The sequence below is a fragment of the Betta splendens genome, chromosome 19 (assembly GCF_900634795.4).
Source record: "Betta splendens chromosome 19, fBetSpl5.4, whole genome shotgun sequence".
In the NCBI taxonomy this organism is placed as follows: Eukaryota; Metazoa; Chordata; class Actinopteri; order Anabantiformes; family Osphronemidae; genus Betta; species Betta splendens.
This window is the reverse complement of record NC_040898.2, coordinates 8,905,104-8,923,995: the sequence shown is the minus strand read 5'-3', so window position 1 is coordinate 8,923,995 and position 18,892 is coordinate 8,905,104. Positions and strand designations below refer to the sequence as shown.

Below are 18,892 nucleotides of genomic sequence, written 5' to 3'. Positions count from 1 at the left end.
AGAGATCGGCGATAAGGGGAGTAAAAGAACGACATCACATTTTCTCGTTCAAAAAGTCAACACTGTTTTTATTATTATAAATCAATACATTTTATATAAAAAAAGGTCAATGGGGATCTGAAATTAAACCATTGTGGATGTAAACCAAACAAATAGATTATGGCCAACCTTATCACACTCATTCCACAACACCCTAAGTTAAAATGAAGCTCAATCTACAGTTTGGAAAAAGGTTTGAATTGGAAATAATATGTGGTTGACATCAATCTCTCTCTGCAAAGCGTTGCAGTACAGCGACTTAGCATGCCATTGGTTTTTGTGCAATTCATTACGACCATGATCAGCAGCAGTCAACAACATTTGTGAAGTGTGCACGTTTTTGTATAGCAGTTCTCTGTGAAGATACTCAAACTCTTACAGGTAAACAAAATAATCTGTGTGGGATTTTCCTGAATACAACGTGTTTAGACATCTTCTGTTCAGAAAAGTAGCTTTTGACAATTTGTTGTATTTCAGCATTACTAAAATTAAATCAAACTGGTGTTTTTGGGAAAGCCAGCACTGTTGTGTACCATTAGCGTCTTGATAATATGTGGACAATAAAACGTTTAGATGCTAGAGGTCAAAAAGGAGAATGGCCAGCTGTTTAAACAAACTAAGCTGCTCACTGCATTAGTAACACTCAGATACAGATAGTGGGGGCGGGTCTGTTACCATGGAAATCAACTTGGATATTAATTTGATATTGAAGCATCAATAAATTATGGATAGAAAATGTCAATCTTATTTGTATTATTTCCAATAATAATAATAATGCCCTTGTGATAGAATCGTGATACATCACTGTTTGCCACATAATTGCAGGCCAACAGCTGTAAAGGCAATACAAGTGCAACTTATTCCTTCTCACCACACTGCAAGGGAAAACGCATACACTATCTAGTCCAATCAAGACAATTGCAGACCTTCAGGTAACATCTTATGTTTTGATGGTTGGAAATCATTTATCGACATGTTGTCCAAACTTCCCTTCTCGTTTACTATTAACTATTTTCTTTTACAAAACATACCAGCAGTTTTACAAGACCATAAACAACGCTTGTGACAAAAGGATATGGCTTTCCGAGGCCTTCTTTTTAACCAAGTCTTTGCTCACTCTGCTGGGTCATGATTGGTTTCTAGATTAAAACGGACTACAGTCCAATTACTAAAATCACACATGGGAGGAGAAAAAAAATAAAACAATAACTTAAGTAGAAGTGCTTAAAACATAGCAGTTCTTAGAGCCCTTTCAAAAACCAAAAAGGTTGCAAAGCAGGATTCCCACTGGCAGAAAAGGGGAGCAAAATGAACAGCTGTAATGGTAATACTATATTTATCCAATGATTCACAGATGTACAATTCACTCATAGGTCATATCCTGCCTCCTGTAAAACAAATATTTTTTTGTTTCCTGATCAGTGGCCCCCCCACGTCTGTGAGCCGCGGCTGCCCTCTGTTTCAAGTCTATCTGTAGTGGGAGAACACTCTGTCTCCGTACACCTCCCTTCCTCCTCTTTTGCCATCGGTGCCTTTTCCTGCTCTTTTTTCCTGCGCTCCAACTCCCACTCCACAAAGGTGTCAAAGAGGCTGGGCCACGCTTCATCCTCACTGTAGTTGCTCAGGTCAGGCCCAATCGCCTGCGTGAAGTTGAGGAACATGTTCCACGTGTCCCTTGAGATGCCGCGGATACCGGAAGGGTTCTCTGATAGGAAGTCTAGCCAGCGCTCTAGAATCGCAGGTGTGTCCTGGGTAAAAACCAGACGCCACAGAGCGATGGCAATGTCCCGCTGCAGGGAGCGCTGGCCCTCCTCAGCATCCAGGCCGAACTGGAAGGTGAAGCGGTACAGGTCCTTGAAGTTCTCCTCCCCCTGGGCCTCCAGCAACATGCAGGAGAAGCGTGAGCAGATGCCTTCCAGGCTGTCTGCCTTGATGGCTTTGCAACCGTCAACAAACTCTTTCCTACAGACATAAAGAAAGAAACAGACATCAGAATGACCCCAGACCATTTATTTAAAGGCTATGAGGCTGAAAAACAAAACTATAGGAGCAGAGCTACTTAACAGTTAATCTGACAGGAGAACCAAAAAAACACTACAATGACATAATTCACACAATAAGCCTGTGTAAAAATATAACTGACAGGAGAGGAAATGAATTTAAAATATGGTGATTAAATAAAAGCATTTATAAACATGATTGACACATCAGTACTTTTGAGCTCAACTACAGAAATACTACGTTATTTAAGCTCTCCAACAATATAGGCTTTCAAAGTCAAATGTAATATAAAGGGCCTCCGTAAGCACCACTTCACAATGAATCATGTTGGCAACCAGAGTGCAGTATTGTCCAGAGCCTCTGGACACAAAAGTGCTGAGTTAAAAATCAGAGAGGGGGAGCAGTGACAAGTGACCCAGCCAGCAGGCAGCTCTATTCATCACGGAGGCGGTAACTGCCGAGTGGGTGCACGAAGCAGGATCCATTTCCTGTGTCCCCCCTACCTGGCAGGGGAAACGGTGTTTCTGTGATGGGATGGATGAACCACAGCAAAAAAGGAGCGCATAATACAGCAATATTGTTTGTTATATTTGATAACTGCCTAAAAGCCAGTGATTACTATTATCGTCAGGAACACTAATAATGTGAAAATTATTATGCACCTAAAATTACAGCTTCACGATTTGAAACATTTAATACAGTCAAAGTACACTTCCTCCTAAACTATTTCCTGCCAGCTTTATAGATTCTTCCTATATTGTACACGTTACTAAAAGCATCCATCATTTAACTAGACCTTTCCGGACATATTTAAATGGCAGGCTTTTTATGGGTTATTGTCAGCACTCCAACAGAAGTGTTTAGTCAGAAAATGAGAAGTATTCTTACTAAATTGCACTTGAGCAGTGACGTTGGTGCACAGCAGTGGTCATGCACTGGACTGCGTCACACTTTATTACAAGGACACTGCCTGGCATGACTCAAAATTAGTCAAGCCTGCATTAGAAATAATTAGAAATAATGGCTTTCTATTCGTGCAGTGTTCAACAGTGCCATTGTGGAAGATTTTGGACGTGGATCAGGCTTTAGGGAATCAATAACAATCAGAGGTTATGAAATTATAACAGGGATGTTTGGCATATGTTTTACTTCAGTATGTGCTCATCTCTCATACCACAACTATGCTCATCGCTCCAAGCATCAGCTTACCTCGTAAACTTGCACATGGTGGCTGCTTGAAACTTCCACGCCAGAACAAGCACACGAAACTCTGCCGGGTCCACACAGAGGTCATTGCAAAACTTCTCCATGCCTTCCTCCAAGATGGCATCTTCCTGCTCATCTTTGTAGCAGCTGAACAGCTCCTCAATGCGCAGCATTGACAACCCATCGCCATCCAAGAACTCATCCTTGTGCAATTCCCCAGTCAGCGCAGGGATGACTGATGTTTCCACTGTAACCTCCAACGCCTTTGTGCCATTCAACAGATCACTAGCGACTTTGCTATTTGGAGGACTGTGCTCTTCCTTGTGACCCCCACCAGCACCGCCACTTTTCTTGTGGTGGGACTTGGAGCCGCTCTCCTTGTCTCCACTCTTGCTTCCGAGTGAGGATGTTGGATTCTTACACTTGGTGACACACTGGCCCATGCTTCCTCCCTGGTCCCTTGTCTGTCTGTCCTCCACACCTTCAGTCCCCGTCAGAACCTCCTAGCCGCCTCTGCTTTGGCCTTGCAAGACGTCTCAACATACCCTCAAGCCTAATGTAAGATGAAAGAGAAAAAATATATGTATCATAATTCATAGCTTTAAAATGAGACCATCATGCACAAAAACAATAGATCCAAACTTCTGTCGGTCCTACCTGTGTCAAATACACCACAGTTCAGGTTGTGTACTGTCTGACTCAGAAACCTTGGAAAGGGAAAACAACAGTTGATATACAAACAGAAAAATGTCATCGAAAGACAGGGAAACGTTTAGATGGCTTTGTGCTAAACAGAGACAATACATTTTTGCTATTTTACATTTTCATTAATGTCAGTAAAGGCGCAACTACTAAAATGACTCACCTACTAAAAAGCTGCTTTAACATTATTGCTTGTGCACAAACACTCTTGGATAATATATAGACTTATTCTTTCTAATGCTACAAAACAAAGCATTTGCAGTTAAGATTAGCAAGTAAATAAATGCAGAGGAATATTACTGAATGTAAACTAAGGTTTTACAGTAATTGGACCTAATCTATTTAATAAGTTATTTAAAATAAGCTGTTTCCATGTTTACATACTGGTGCAATAACCATCTCTGTCGTGTCAGGATGCTACTCACTGTCTCTCAGACACTGGTGAGGTGTCGGTGTGTCTTTCTACTTTGCTCCATCACTGTGACCTTGACATCCGCAATGCTGAAAAGACATAATATCTTGCCATCATAAGCAGAAAGTGATAGCGCATCATGCCCCAACCCCTAGAACTATTTTTGTCAGTTTGCTTCATTCTAGGATTATTGAATTACTCAGAGATATTAACAAAGGTTCATAATATGGCCACTGAAAATGTGCTGTGGACTTAAGCAGGGCTTATACACGTCTGTGTGGGGGGCTTTAAATCTCTAAAGTTGCATGTCCAAAGAGGAACCCCTCAGCTTCGGTGCTCTGTTGCAAAATCAATTACTGCTGAAACCTCTTCCTCTTCAGGGAAAGAAAACAACATTTGTCTGACATTAATGAAGAAATCTTATGTTAGGTATTTGAGCCAATGGACTGTAGGGCTGATTGTGGGACATGTTGAGGCAAATCCCTCTCAAGTCCACTCCTGACTTCACCTAAACCTAAAGAAGCACTTATTCGTTAGTAATAACTGTCCACAACACGGTAGCAAGCTAGCCTGACTGTATTAACAAAAGGTTTCGATGTCCAACCCTTAGTCCAACCAGATCACCTTGTCAGTCCTAATCTGATCTGACCAAACTGAGCTGCAACACCAAGGGGCGATGTGTTGCGATACTGTAGTCAATGCACAGACTGACGCAAGTACAACATCGTTATGAAGCTGGCCGCTAACTAAGCTCTGCTAACAGCACCGTTATAATTATACTTTCAAGTTGTATTCTTTGACAAGTGATCAGAATAAACAGACAGTCTGACACAAACAGCTCTTGTACAACACTCCAAAATGTCAGCAGTGCTTTCGTAACCCCTTGGCTACGTGGTACAGTTATAGATATTCAATAATTTACGTGATACTTGTCGTTTCACTCCAAATCATTAGCATTTAAATCAAACCTGCCTGGCCCTGGCGACGACGTCGTCATTGCTAGCTAGCATCAGCACGGTTTACTAAAAGTTAGCCAGCTACCAGCTAAGCTAGGTCTTTCGGTCAGACACCGAGAAACACTTTAGTTGTTCCCGTCGGGAAACTCACCTATGTGGAATGTTGTACTGTGCGGAATCGGACGCACATGCCTCCAGGGGTACCGGTCCAAACGAAGTTGGTAATACGCTGGCAACGCGGGGCTTACGACTATAAGCCAACTGAGACAAACTCGTCGCGTTAACTCAGATTGCTAGCTAACTAGCTGGCAGATGACAAAAACTTCCTCATCAATATTTACATTTACACGGCGTCCAGGAAACACAAGTAAAAGGGTAGCGATGAGGGTGTGCTCCTCCTAATCCGCGTTCAATTGTAGTCGCTGTTTGGAATGAGTTAAAAGACCATCTCGGACTAAATCAGCCAGTTTCTTTGTGCTTCCCCTTTTAGTCATTGAGTGTAGCTACATTATTGGGCATTTTCCTGCATCACTTCCTCCCTGACTACAAGCAGCCAACAGCTGATCTCCCTTTTGGCGACACTAATATAATATACGCTTTTTTTAATTAAATTCACGGATGTGAATTAAAGCTATACAACAACCTTAGCTAAGTTGTTATAACCTGTTACCTAGTTTACGGATCCCCGAGAAAATTATATTAAATACTAGGAAATTCGTAAAAACTGAGATGGATTAAACTTGTTATGTAGTTAAATGTAAAATTTCATCTAAAACCCGTAGAACCTATTTTCTCCAACTTTCTGTACAATTAGAAGAAGTGACAATAATAGTGCTTTTTAGTTTCCTCTTTTTAAATCTTCCCATGTCATAAACCCAGTCGATGCAACGTCATCATCCGGCGACACGTGTGTCTGCTGTCCTCGCAGCTAGCTTGCCTCCTCTTCACTCCCAGTCGGTAGGTGAGCGTTTCTTACGGTCAGTTGCAAAACCCAGTGTCGATAACACTAACGTGAGTCTCTGGTGAACATGCATGAGTCCCATCCCGTTCATCGTTTAACGTCAGACACAGACTGGGACTCACAAGGCTCAAGGATATCTCTGTTAGCATCATGTCAAGTAGAAGTAGAGCCAAACTATATTTGGAAACCGTTTGCGTTAATTGTACAATTCATACAAAACTCTTTCAACATCAGCACATTAAAATGCATTTTATTCTATAACCTACTGTTAATCAGGCAGTTATTTTAGGACAACAGCCTTGTGTTGGTTTGGTGACATCTAGTGTTGAATAACAGCATCCTGGGTCCAACCCATTTAATTTACATATCATATGAATGAAGTTTAGCTAATCAGTCGTGTTAGATCTATCTTACTTAAAATATGTCCAAAAGAGGGATCCTTTATGTCCTGCTCCTCCTGAGGTCTTTAATGTCCAGAAGTCTCCAATCAGATTAGTAGCAGATTGCATGTTCAATGTTTAGAAAAAATCACTTGACAAAGAAACTGAGCATCTCGGGTTTGTTGCATTCATCTTTTAAGATTTCGTACACCATGAGTATCTCTTAGCAGGAGCTGAGCAGAATAAATAAAAATACACTAGTACCGCTGAGGCTTGATCTGTAATTAAGCCTGATTCCTTCTGCAGGCCCCTACGACTCACTTTAGTCCCAGGTGATGGCCTCCACGCGCAGGACAGTGCTGTCACTGTACACGCGGGTGTTCCGCGTCGCTCGAACCTGGCAGGCACAGAGTGGAGTAACAAGTGACACAGAGACTGAGAGAAAGTACATACGTCAGGAGGCCCGGAATCTCTTTAGACAAAATCAGAAGGTGTGGAGCACAACGCAATATACTAATCACAAATGTGTTAGTGTTTAATTGGCTGATTATGCTCTTGTTTGCGCTTCTTCCCAGATTACTGATCAAGAATCAATAAAGAAGTGTATAGAGGAATGTGAAGCAAGGATAGAAATAGGTAAGTGTAGATTTCTTTACTTTACTTTTTTTTGTTCTTTGCAAAATTAATACCATGACAACAATTTAAAGTATTATTTTATTTTATGATTTGTTTTCTTTCATTTTATCAAATTATAAAATGTTTGGTCTTGTGTTGTTTAACATTTCAAGTTATCAAACTCTGCATTTGGTAACTTAAAAATCTATCAGATGCTGAATTAATAACTTGTGTGAGAAAATATCATGTAACACATGCAACTGAGGAAGTTTATCTGGAAGTCTTTGATGTCTCACCATGAGTTAACAGATGAACAAAACACGATTTGAACATTACATACAGTTTTTAAATTTAAAGATTCAAAAAACTTAATTAATCTCAGAGGGAAATTATTTAATGTTTTGAGTTCAGAGATATCCTTCATTTTAAGAAGAATTAGTTTGACAATAAAAAAAGAAATCCAGCAATATACCAATTCAATTAGATTATATTATTCAAGCCACTTTAAGAAGTTTAAGATTTTTAATGAGTTTGTGGTGATGATCTCTGCCGCCTTTTTATTATCTTCCCAGGTCTACATTACAGAAACCCATTTCCAAGAGCAGTAAGTTCCCACTTACTAAATAGTATGTGTAAAAAAAGCTAAGTCTTTGAGAAATGCATTTAGTTCCTTTGTTGTCTGAATATCCCCATAGACCTACCTACCACCAATGGGACTGGCGACTCAGAAGGGCAGGAAACTGCGAGCGCAGCAGCGCCTGAGGAAGCAGGCCAAGCCAATTTACTTACAGTCACATGATGAGACCTGATGCTCGGTTTCTCCAATCCTCCCCAGGGGTTTAGGTTGCCAAGGGCAGGAAACCACCAGAGTGCAGTTACTATACTGGCTGATCCCACAGGATGAAATGTTAAAAGCTCTGATGCTAGAACATCTGTCGTTTAAGGAAAATCTATTTTTTCTTGGGAACAGCATGAGTTCGGCTTTCTCCTTTTGAGGATCTTATTGTAATCTGTAATATATACTTCAAGTTATTTTTTTTATTTGTATATAAAATAAATATTGTAATATCTACAATGACTTTGCATCCTTTGTATTTATTTTTTAAGTTTTAGGACACGCTGTAATGGCGTGTGTCTTTTTCCAATTTGTGTGAAGAACCACTAACCACTATGTAAGTTAGGTCCCATTAGCTACTGTTTCAATAAATGAAGCCACTTCTCTAAAATAGGAACAGCTGTCTCATCTAATGCAAAAATTGCAAATGTATTTTGTGTTTTTGTGTAATGTTGCTACATAGGAAATGGCTGCAATGCAAATGTACCTGAAATTCCACTGTAGCTGCTGTATTCTTTTGTAATCCACTTAACAATAGCTATTAAAAAATAAAAACTGCAACTCAGCATCACTACTGACAATCTCAGTTGTTAGTTGTTCAAATTGTTTTAACATCATATTTGATTCTGTCACCTTGATAAAACACACTCATCTCTGTTCCGGCATCTTTTCAGGTACTTTGCTCCACTTTAGCCACATGATGGAGTCCAGTGAACACTGAGTGGAAGAAAGTCTGCATGTTTTATGAGGCAATGTCAGTCGAGTGCCTGAAGCGCCAGACTCGTGCCACAGGCGTCAGAGTTTAGTGTCTTCAGAAGTGTCCTGATGGATCACTGCCACTTGACCTAATGAGAAACAGTGAAGAAAATGAGGTTGGTAAAGGGATCCTCAAGGGCGAGAGTCTCTAAGTAATCTCCTGAATGACAAGTGGTCAGACAAGGAGACGGTGGAAAGAGTGTGTGGCTGCAACAACATGACAAGAAGTAAATCTAGGTTATTTAGACAGGTAGATGTACTGTATCCACTGTACTGTAGCCCACGGGCTCAGAGGTCAATGGACAAAGCTGAACCAAACCAGAAGGGGCCATCTTGTTTGTGGGGTCTATTATGTCCTATACAGTACATTACTCACTCGTCAGGACAGAGTGTTGTATTTAACTCTCGTCAGTGTGTGATGTGAGAGCCATTAGAGTGGGTTTAACATGGGAATATAAACAGGTCTACACTGTTTAGCCAGCAGGGGTCACCCCAAACTTAGTACACATCCCTTACACATATTAGTTCAGTGAGTTCACTCAACAGAACCATGACCCAACTTCACCAGCGTCAGCAGAACACAGGCACCACAGGAATCTTTCAGGTGACATTGCCCATAAAACAACCTCAACGCTCTGGGTCTGTATCAGGAGCCAGTGACCTACACATGCGACTTTCTGATCCAAACCTCACAGCGGAGATCACAAATGTCCACCTCCTCGCAACAAATGCATTCTCTGCTGTGTGTTGTGAGAACTGTATAACATTCATTGCCATTTCAATAATTGTTTGATGCACAGTAAATACGCTTGGCTGTTGCTGCCCTCTCTGAGTTATCTCCCTGGAGACAACATTGCCTCAGTGATAAACGACTGTCCTCGCTATAATTGACCACTGATGGGAAGAGGGGGGGGCAGCAGAGGAGTGTTTTACCATCATTGTTGGCTACTGACTTACTCTATGCATTTGTGTTTAACAATGACTGCCCCAGTCTTCAAAGTCAATCTTTATGGATTATACAGTGTTTCATGCATTCATTTAAACAATTCCACTATACTACAGTATACCACTGATTACTATGAAGTAGACATTAGACAGAGATCCTCCTGTGACAGACGTGAGCAGATGTATGTTACTTTCCACACGTTGTGATCTACTTCTGAGGTAAGAGGTGAAAGTCTGTTTACAGCCCAGATGGAGGACTGGTTGTTAAATATTGTGAAAAAATCTGCTGTTTATTTGAATATTAAATATAACAGGTTGTGAACTGTAACCCAGCTGCTTATGTTGTTGACTGTAAAGAAGAAAAAAAAACATTTCACCAGAATTCACCAGAAAGAGTATGGATTTACCAGGCTAAATTTCACTGTCCGTGAACAAGCTTTCAAAATAAAAGTCTTAAAGCAGGCGTGTGTCCCACTTTTGCTGTGATGTCATGAGCTAAAAACTGGATCATGGAAAAAAGTGGCTCTTCTGTAAGGGTTGTCTGGCATAAATATAGATGTTCGGAGATTCACCTGAGAGCAGTGTCATTATGGAAATGATAAATAACCTTCAGCACACGAGGAGTACAACAGCTCCAGAAAAAGAAGAGTTATCCATCATGCAGCCCCTTTAAGCCCTTCACATGCTGTGCATTATTTAGGGGTTTCAGAGAGACCCTGGGGGAAACATGCCGAAAGAAACAGTGGCGAAAGGAAATAACGGATTGGCTAAAAAAGAATGCAGGAGTTAGACATTAATGGACTTAAGGAACTACAATATGATAATTAGACTCGTAAATGGGAAACCCAGCTCCTTGTCTTACTTAGTCAACTTGCTCTAATGCGTTGGTGCAGATCGTATTGTCCACCATTCGTCTCACAACACTTGAACCATCATTAAATAAATATCAAGCTTGTTTTCACTTTGCAGTGCAGTCAAAACACACATAAAGGACAAATAGTGGTGGGATAACAACTGCATTTGTTGTGGAGGATGTGGGCTGACTCGAGTAGTGTAGCGGCTACGGCGAGCACGCGCAAGTTTTGATGCGTCCTGGGTTAAGTCCTGTCCACTGGGAAGGCACAGGAAGTGTGATGAGGGTCAAACAGAGGACAGGGGTGAAGTCTCTCTCACAACGAGCACAAAAGAGGCTTATTTGGCATTTCTGAGACATTAGTCAAAGGCTTTCAGACATTCATCCTCTGGGATCGTGAAGTTTATTCACCTCACACACTGTAGCTCAACTAGGAGAGTTTACACTTGGTGCACTAAGGGCCACTAGTTGCTGAGAGTCATTGTTGCATCCCATACACGCAGAGAGCACAAAGCCTGAGAGTGCTTTATGTTATTTGCCAACCAGAGCGTGCCCACAAATGTGAGCCAGCTCTGTAGAGGTGTTTAACAATGACTCAGTGCTGAGGTCCAACTCTAGTGTTGGGTCACAGGGTGACTGTTCCCTGGGTAATTTGAAGAAGGCATCAAATATTTAGCCGCCCTCCTTTTCATGATCATGGTATGTAAACAAACATATTATCTGTGTGGCTGTCACATGATATGTTGTCCTGGCATGATGGTGAAAGCTTAGCCTGCTCTCTGTGGAAGCAAACTATGGGGAGACTAATTATCAAATATTTACTACTCAAATACCAATCATAATTTGGTCCCTCAATCTAATACTTATTTTGGTTTATGAATTAAGCAACTGAATAAACCTAATTCTGATATTTGAGTCCATCATTTACTCGTTTACTCTGCTCGTTCTTTCTCCCTTACAGAGGGAAGCATGTAATGTATGAGAGTGTGAGATAATGAAATTAAGGTGATTAAGCACAATAATAGTTCCTCTAATTCTAACACGTGCATAAAGATGGATGGAAAACTCGTTAAAGGGGGCAGATGAATAATGGAGGAGGGTGTGATGGTGGTGGCGCTAGCTTAGTTTACATGTTTGCTGGATGGAGCACAGTTGTGGCTCCTTGGGGGGGTGGGTGTGGGGCAGAGTGTCTGAGCACCACGCAGTGAAAGTGAGGAGACGGCCTTACTGAAAGGCTCAGCCAGCACCAGCCTCATCAGGCAAAAATGGAAAAAGAGAGGGCCTGCCAGACCGCTGGATGCTGGGATGACCACTGGCAGTCACGACAGGACACACAAGCCTCCTCTTTGCAATTGGTGGAAAAGTACAGTAGGTGGGAACAGCTCCCGGCAACGTGAGAGGCCGTCTTATTATGCATGTAGTAGCGTGTGCACAGCCATGTGGTGAAAGTGACAAAAGAGGCCGGCTGGTTGTAGGCGAGTGAAGGTGCTGGGTTTCAGGGGATCGGCGCTCCCTCGCTGAACGACGAGGCCAGGCGGCGGCTTCCACGGCATGAAATGAAAAGCAAGAGGCGCGCGAATGCAGACGCGAGGACGGGCGTGAGCATCCGGAGCCGCTCGTTAGACGCGCTCGTACGGCAGAGCCTGCCGCGCTTCTTCCTCCCAGGTGTCAAGGAGCGACCGAAAGCGAAAATTAACAGTCGCGGGTCTTGAAGTGTGATGTTGTGCGATGCTGCACATCCTTTAAATGCGCCTTGTTACGAGAGATAAGGCTAAGTCATTGCTAATATTGCATTTAAATATAAATGGCGCCTAGGTTTATAATTACACATTATCTATATTTTAATTAATCCATCAATGAAACTTTGAATTTGGTCATTAGACATTCATTAGTCACAGTGCAGAAACACATTCACCTCCACGGCTTGTTAGCTTTGTCTTTTTGGGTGTTACATAAACAGACGCTTTTCATGCTCATCCCTGTGTGCCGCATCTTTTCAGTCAGGAATGGGAAATGCAATTTCTGTTCTTCGGCGGTGGACGAGTCCATTGTAAATGGCACAGAGTGGAGGTCAGTGTAGGACTGGAGGCCGTGCAGCAGGTAACCTGGTCAGAAACAATGCACCGAGTGGCAGGTGATTCATCATGAGTGAGTGCACGGACGCTGTGAGAGCAGACAAAGAGAGCGTGGTTGAGAAAACACTCACCGTGAGTAGGAAGAGTAACATTCAGTGGTCCAAATCTGATTTAGAACCAGAAGCATCTTCATTACAGTTGTGTTGAATTGTGTAGATTAACTTTCTTACATTTATTCCGTATGTGTGATGTGTCATTTTTAGTCACAATGCGCCGGTACTGTAGATTTTCTCTGGGGGGAAAATTTGGGATTTGTTGTTAGTGTGGGCAGGTCAGTGGACATCCTTTCTGTCACTTCACTCTTAAAACTGCCTCTTAGCTGTCGGCTCATGTCCGCCTGAAGGTCGCTGTGCAGTTTAAAAGGATGCTGTATTATGCAAAGTCCTAAAAAACGGTTGAAGTTTCAAACGAAAGGACTTGTGGTGCTGAATCTTAAAGTTACAATGTCATAAATAAGTACTGAGGATGGAGTATAGCATTACGACTCCAGGGAGTCCACACAGGTCACTGACCCAATCACTGCCTGATTGGAAAGAGCATCAGCAGCAAGGTAACAATCATATAATATTAGAGTGAATTTAAAATTATTATTATGACACGGCTACAAATCACCCAGACAGGAATGCTTCATCAGGGTTATTAGACATGCATGTCAATAAGACGTCTGGCTGAAACTGCATTTAGCTGCTAACTGAGACAAACAGCCTCCGTAAAAGGCAGCAGGCGTCAAGGAGCAGATGGCAAATGTGGGCAATCTGCAGTCGAATAAAGAATGTTTATATATGAGTGTTTACCTGAGCTGTGCACTGTACTCATCCACTACTCACGCTAAAACGAAGTGGAACTGTTTTTCAGGGGTGAAGAAGCGACCCCCGCTAACCCTGCAAAGCAGTCAAGTCCCGTTGGACTTTGGGACTCTCACTTCTCTGACAGTACTGTATTTTCTCTGCTGGACAGACGCTCGCTCAGCAGTGCTGAGGTTTGTAGGAGCACAGAGCACTTTATCAATCCTCAGGGGCGACGCGAGAACAAACACAAAGTGACTCCTCATGTTGGAGTTTAAAAAAAAGGAAGCGAACACGCGTCTTAGGCAGCTGAGAGAACTTGCCCAGCAGAAGCCAGGCTTGTTAACAGCTGCTAAATGAAGCCAAAAGCTCATGAAAGACCTTATTCAACAAGTGGCAGAAGCCTGTAACAAGCTGCTGAGCCCATTGTCACTGGTTTCATGTTTCAAATCTCAAGGTGGAGAAGAAAGAAGCTGGAACTTGCTCCAGAGAGTGAGGGGCATGAAGAGATTGAGCTTGTTTTATATAATTCAACAGTGTTGATAGAGACCATAAAGCCCAATAAGAACGACGCCCTATGGATGCTGTAGTCTACTAGAACCATAGGTACCAGTGTTGGAGTAATATTTGCCAGAGCGCTGGAGCTCACATCGTGCGTGCATGTGTGTGATTAGAGCTGACACCCGCCTCCCGTGGATCGTCTTAACACAGCTCCAATTACACAGGAGTTGATTAGACGTTCCCCGTAGAAAAGGCCACGAGGAAAACAGAGGAAAACAGTATCTCTGATTATTATGACTGAAAATAGCTTTACACAGTAAACTGATCTCTGCTACACTGAAAAACCCCGAACAAACTGAACGGTGAAGCTGTACATCACTCACAATCCTGATGTGCTGATGTTTACATGTTTGTACCATGAGTATCTGTACAGAGCATCCATCCAACAAATCATTGTTGAGATATTACAATGATTCAAAGCTGTGAACAGAAAAAGCAAATGTCTATGGATTATTGATATATTGTTTTACCAGCCAAACAAAAACAGCAAGACGTCATGTTCATGAGCCGGTCTCACACACATACACACATTGACTATAAAGGTCAGCTCCTCAAAGTGAACTGAATGAACTATCTGCAGGCAGAGGTTCCACGGGACCATGATGCAATGCAAACAAACACATTGTGTGTTTAGAAGAGGGGCTGCTACTCTCTCTCCACTGAGGAATCTCTCACTCCACTATGTTTAATTACTCCCCGCCTCCGGTAGACATGGAAGATTGGCAGATTGCAGTCAGTTTCAGAGGGTTTCTAGTAAATATACAAATGAAAGATGAAGTAGACTCAGATGAGAAATGGGAACGTTGAATTATTAACCATATAAATAATTATTGGAGAAGCTACCTGAATAGCCAGTGACCACATACAGCGTCGTTCCTAAGTTTCATAAAGAAGGAGCACTAAATTATTAGTCCTGATATGTCCAGTGGAGACAGCAGTCCAGGATGACAGCTGGGAAAGGTTGCATACCCTGGGAGTGTCAGCGCTCTGCTGGAGCCATGCCTCAGAGAGCCACTGTGACACCAGCTCAGCACAGCCTGTACATTAAGCCAGGCTGACAGCCACGTACACTATGGCTCCTTCCTCCCAAGCTGTGCTGACTTGCTAAGAACGGTGACTGTGGCTCAAATTTTACCTTAGACTCACAGTTCCGTGTCTTAGTGGAAAAGCTCATAGAAGGAGTCCAAATAAAGCAACAGGTGAGAGTGAGCAACTATAAAGTTATAGGCAATAAAGAAAGATAATAAAAAGAAATGCCTCTGTATTTGTTCTAGTGCATCTATAAGGGCTCTTTTGTGTTGGTCTCCATACATTACAACTGTCACTGCTCCCTCATTGATTTAGTGATTGATTCTGTTTGGACTGATTAACGCCTTGCTTAATGGATAGCTTGTTTTCCTTTTAAATCCCAGTGTGCATGGACATAATCAATCACCAATGAGAAGTTAGCTGCTCTTAAATTACAAAATGTTGAGGAGCAGCACCTAAAGCTACAATGTTTATGATACTTAAATGGCTCGAGCATTTAATTAAATTAAGTCTCTCCTAAACTACTATGCCTAATATGATATTAGTACACATTACTATTATACCAAGTCTTATACAGAAATACAGAAACCCTCAGTGTGGGGTTGTGAGGTCATGAAGAGCGGCTGGTGAAACACAATCCAAGCGGATAGAGTGGTTAGAGGTGGTAAAACAGGCGAGGTGATGATGCTCAGAGGACAATCAGAGGCCAGTGATGAGGCATGGTGGCTCCTCCATGCCACCTCACTGCACAATTATAATTATTACAGGATCATTTCCAGTTGCTGAAAGAAGGAGCTTGGCACGCCATGATACATTTACAAGCTCAAAACGCGCTTGTAAGTACTTCTACTATATACACAGTCTATTCTCACCCTCCGCGGGTGGTCTCATCCACTTTCCAAGCTCGGGTCCTCTACCAGAGGCCAGGGAGCTTGAGGGTTCTGCGCAGTATCCTTGCTGTTCCTAGGACTGCACTTTTCTGGACTGAGATTTCGGATGTTTTTCCAGGGATCTGTCGTAGCCCCTCCTCCAGTTTGGGGGTCACAGCCCCTAGTGCTCCGATCACCACAGGCACCACTGTGGCCTTCACCTTCCAAGCCTTCTCCAGTTCTTCTCTGAGCCCTTGGTATTTCTCTAGTTTCTCATGTTCCTTTTTCCTGATGTTGCCATCGCTTGGTATTGCCACATCCACCACTACGGCTTTCCTCTGCTCTTTATCCACCACCACAATGTCTGGTTGGTTCGCCATTACCATTCTGTCAGTCTGGATCTGGAAGTCCCACAGGATCTTGGCTCGCATGTTCTCTACCACCTTGGGAGGTGTTTCCCACTTTGACCTTGGGGTTTCCAGTCCATACTCCGCGCTGATGTTCCTGTATACTATGCCAGCCACTTGGTTATGGCGTTCCATGTATGCTTTGCCTGCCAGCATCTTACACCCTGCAGTTATGTACTGGACCGTCTCTGGGGCCTCTTTGCACAGTCTACACCTTGGGTCTTGTCTGGTGTGGTAGATCTGGGCCTTTATGGCTCTGGTGCTCAGGGCCTGCTCCTGTGCAGCCAGGATGAGTGCCTCTGTGCTGTCCTTCAGCCCAGCCCTTTCAAGCCATTGGTAGGATTTGTTGAGATCAGCCACTTCAGTTATGTTCCGGTGGTACATCCCATGCAAGGGCTTGTCCTCCCATGATGGTCCCTCTTCCAGCATCTCATCCTCTGTTCTCCACTGCCTGAGACATTCACTCAGCATGTCATCTGTCGGGGCCTTCTCCTTGATGTACTTATGGATCTTGGATGTTTCATCCTGGATAGTGGCTCTCACGCTCACTAGTCCTCGGCCTCCTTCCTTGCGGCTAGCGTACAGTCTCAGGGTGCTGGATTTGGGGTGGAACCCTCCATGCATGGTGAGGAGCTTTCGTGTCTTAACATCTGTGGTCTGTATCTCTTCCTTTGGCCACCTTATTATTCCTGCAGGGTATCTGATCACTGGCAGAGCGTAGCTGTTTATTGCCCGGGATTTGTTCTTGCCATTGAGCTGGCTTCTTAGGACTTGCCTTACTCGTTGGAGGTATTTGGCTGTTGCCGCATTCCTTGTTGCCTGTTCAAGGTTGCCGTTTGCCTGTGGTATTCCAAGGTACTTGTAATTGTCCTCAATGTCTGCTATTGTTCCTTCTGGGAGTGAGACCCCTTCTGTGTGGATTACCTTGCCTCTCTTTGTCACCATCCTCCCACATTTCTCGAGTCCGAATGACATCCCGATGTCCGAGCTGTAGATCCTGGTGGTGTGGATCAGCGAGTCGATGTCTCGCTCACTCTTGGCGTACAGCTTGATGTCATCCATGTAGAGGAGGTGACTTATGGTGGCCCCGTTCCGGAGTCGGTATCCATAGCCAGTCTTGTTTATTATTTGGCTGAGGGGGTTCAGACCTATGCAGAACAGCAGTGGGGACAGTGCATCTACTTGGTATATGCCACATTTGATGGATACTTGGGCAAGTGGCTTCCCATTGGCTTCAAGGGTGGTTCTCCACAACCTCATCAAGTTTGCAATGAAGGCCCTTAGAGTTCTGTTGATGTTGTACAGCTCCAAGCATTCAGTGATCCATGTGTGTGGCATTGAGTCATAGGCTTTCTTGTAGTCGATCCAGGCTGTGCACAGGTTGGTGTGTCGCATTCTGCAGTCTTGGGCGACTGTTCTGTCTACCAGGAGTTGGTGTTTGGCTCCTCTGGTATCCTTACCAATGCCCTTCTGTGCTTCGCTCATGTATTGACTCATGTGCCCACTTATCTTAGCTGCGATGATGCCTGACATGAGCTTCCATGTTGTGGAGAGGCAGGTTATTGGCCGGTAGTTGGATGGGACTGTACCCTTTGAGGGATCCTTCATTATCAGAATCGTTCGCCCTTCGGTTAGCCATTCAGGGTGAGTCCCATCCCTTAGCAGCTGGTTCATTTGTGCTGCCAGGCGCTCATGGATTGCAGTGAGCTTCTTTAGCCAGTAGGCGTGGATCATGTCAGGGCCAGGTGCTGTCCAGTTTTTCATACCTGAGACTCTTTGTTGGATGTCTGCCACTGTGATAGTCACTGGGTTCTGTTCAGGGAGGTTGCTGTGGTCTTCCCTCAGATCCACCAGCCACTGTGCATCACTGTTGTGTGATGCCTCCCTTTCCCATATCCCTTTCCAGTACTGTTAAGTTTCCAGCCTTGGTGGGTTTGCTCTGCTGTTATTACCCTGCCATTGAGAGTACACTTTCGCAGGTTGTGTTGCGAACAGCTGGTTTATTCGTCTGGCTTCGTTATCTCTGGTGTATCTCTTTAGGCGGCTGGCCAAGGCTTGTAGCCTTTGCTTGGCAGTTTCGAGTGCTTCAGGTATGGGCATCTGGCTGTACCTCTTGGGCATCTGTCTTTTCATTGCACCTCTCTGGGCCTCTGTCATTTGGCTCACTTCCCTCCGAGCTGCCTTGATTTTTGCCTCCAACCTTCGTTTCCATGGTGGGTATTGTTTCTCATGGCTCCCATGGTTGCTCTTATAGCCAAGCACCTCTAGGATCACTGATGCTGAAGCGTATATCAGCTCATTGGTTTCTGTGATTGTTGTGGTAGGGATCGCTCTCAATGCTGCATTCACATCTTCCATGACACTTTCTGATGGAACTTCACTTAGCCGTTGTAGTGGGGTTCGGGGTTGCCTGTTCAATCTCGCCATGATCTTATCTTTCAGGTC

General features: G+C 43.4%; 3 protein-coding genes across 5 annotated transcripts; 1 reads left to right on the top strand and 2 right to left on the bottom strand.

Moving 5' to 3' along the window:
- Nucleotides 1-47: 47 nt before the first annotated feature.
- dcun1d3 (defective in cullin neddylation 1 domain containing 3) lies at nucleotides 48-5,978 on the bottom strand. Its single transcript, XM_029134108.3, has 5 exons — nucleotides 5,468-5,978; nucleotides 4,374-4,449; nucleotides 3,904-3,953; nucleotides 3,250-3,799; nucleotides 48-2,001 (listed from the first exon to the last, which is right to left on the bottom strand). Exons 4-5 carry the CDS (start codon nucleotides 3,687-3,689, stop codon nucleotides 1,458-1,460), a joined length of 984 nt encoding a protein of 327 aa, XP_028989941.1. The 5' UTR covers nucleotides 3,690-3,799; nucleotides 3,904-3,953; nucleotides 4,374-4,449; nucleotides 5,468-5,978; the 3' UTR covers nucleotides 48-1,457.
- Nucleotides 5,979-6,130: 152 nt separating this feature from the next.
- Nucleotides 6,131-8,673, top strand: lyrm1 (LYR motif containing 1). Of its 2 annotated transcripts, none has more exons than XM_029134131.3 (5): nucleotides 6,131-6,273; nucleotides 6,964-7,148; nucleotides 7,233-7,293; nucleotides 7,845-7,876; nucleotides 7,968-8,673. In XM_029134131.3, exons 2-5 carry the CDS (start codon nucleotides 6,993-6,995, stop codon nucleotides 8,079-8,081), a joined length of 363 nt encoding a protein of 120 aa, XP_028989964.1. In that variant the 5' UTR covers nucleotides 6,131-6,273; nucleotides 6,964-6,992; the 3' UTR covers nucleotides 8,082-8,673. The 2 variants fall into 2 exon arrangements, with proteins under 2 accessions (XP_028989964.1, XP_028989965.1); XM_029134132.3 differs by having other exon boundaries at nucleotides 6,148-6,277.
- Nucleotides 8,674-10,841: 2,168 nt separating this feature from the next.
- Nucleotides 10,842-16,899, bottom strand: LOC129603441 (uncharacterized). Of its 2 annotated transcripts, none has more exons than XM_055504652.1 (2): nucleotides 12,868-16,899; nucleotides 10,842-12,766 (listed from the first exon to the last, which is right to left on the bottom strand). In XM_055504652.1, the coding sequence occupies exon 1, from the start codon at nucleotides 16,874-16,876 to the stop codon at nucleotides 16,085-16,087; it is 792 nt and encodes a 263-aa protein (XP_055360627.1). In that variant the 5' UTR covers nucleotides 16,877-16,899; the 3' UTR covers nucleotides 10,842-12,766; nucleotides 12,868-16,084. The 2 variants fall into 2 exon arrangements, with proteins under 2 accessions (XP_055360627.1, XP_055360628.1); XM_055504653.1 differs by having other exon boundaries at nucleotides 10,842-12,824; nucleotides 12,967-16,899.
- Between the last annotated feature and the right edge of the window lie 1,993 nt (nucleotides 16,900-18,892).

Bases quoted from the DNA above. Each gene is read 5' to 3' on its own strand.
- dcun1d3 (XM_029134108.3), bottom strand. From the start codon at position 3,689: ATGGGCCAGTGTGTCACCAAGTGTAAGAATCCAACATCCTCACTCGGA. The intron at 2,002-3,249 runs GTAAGCTGATGC...TTATGTCTGTAG, and splicing joins ACCATGTGCAAGTTTACGAG to GAAAGAGTTTGTTGACGGTT.
- lyrm1 (XM_029134131.3), top strand. From the start codon at position 6,993: ATGGCCTCCACGCGCAGGACAGTGCTGTCACTGTACACGCGGGTGTTC. The intron at 7,294-7,844 runs GTAAGTGTAGAT...TTATCTTCCCAG, and splicing joins TGAAGCAAGGATAGAAATAG to GTCTACATTACAGAAACCCA. The intron at 7,877-7,967 runs GTAAGTTCCCAC...ATATCCCCATAG, and splicing joins GAAACCCATTTCCAAGAGCA to ACCTACCTACCACCAATGGG.
- LOC129603441 (XM_055504652.1), bottom strand. From the start codon at position 16,876: ATGCTGGAAGAGGGACCATCATGGGAGGACAAGCCCTTGCATGGGATG.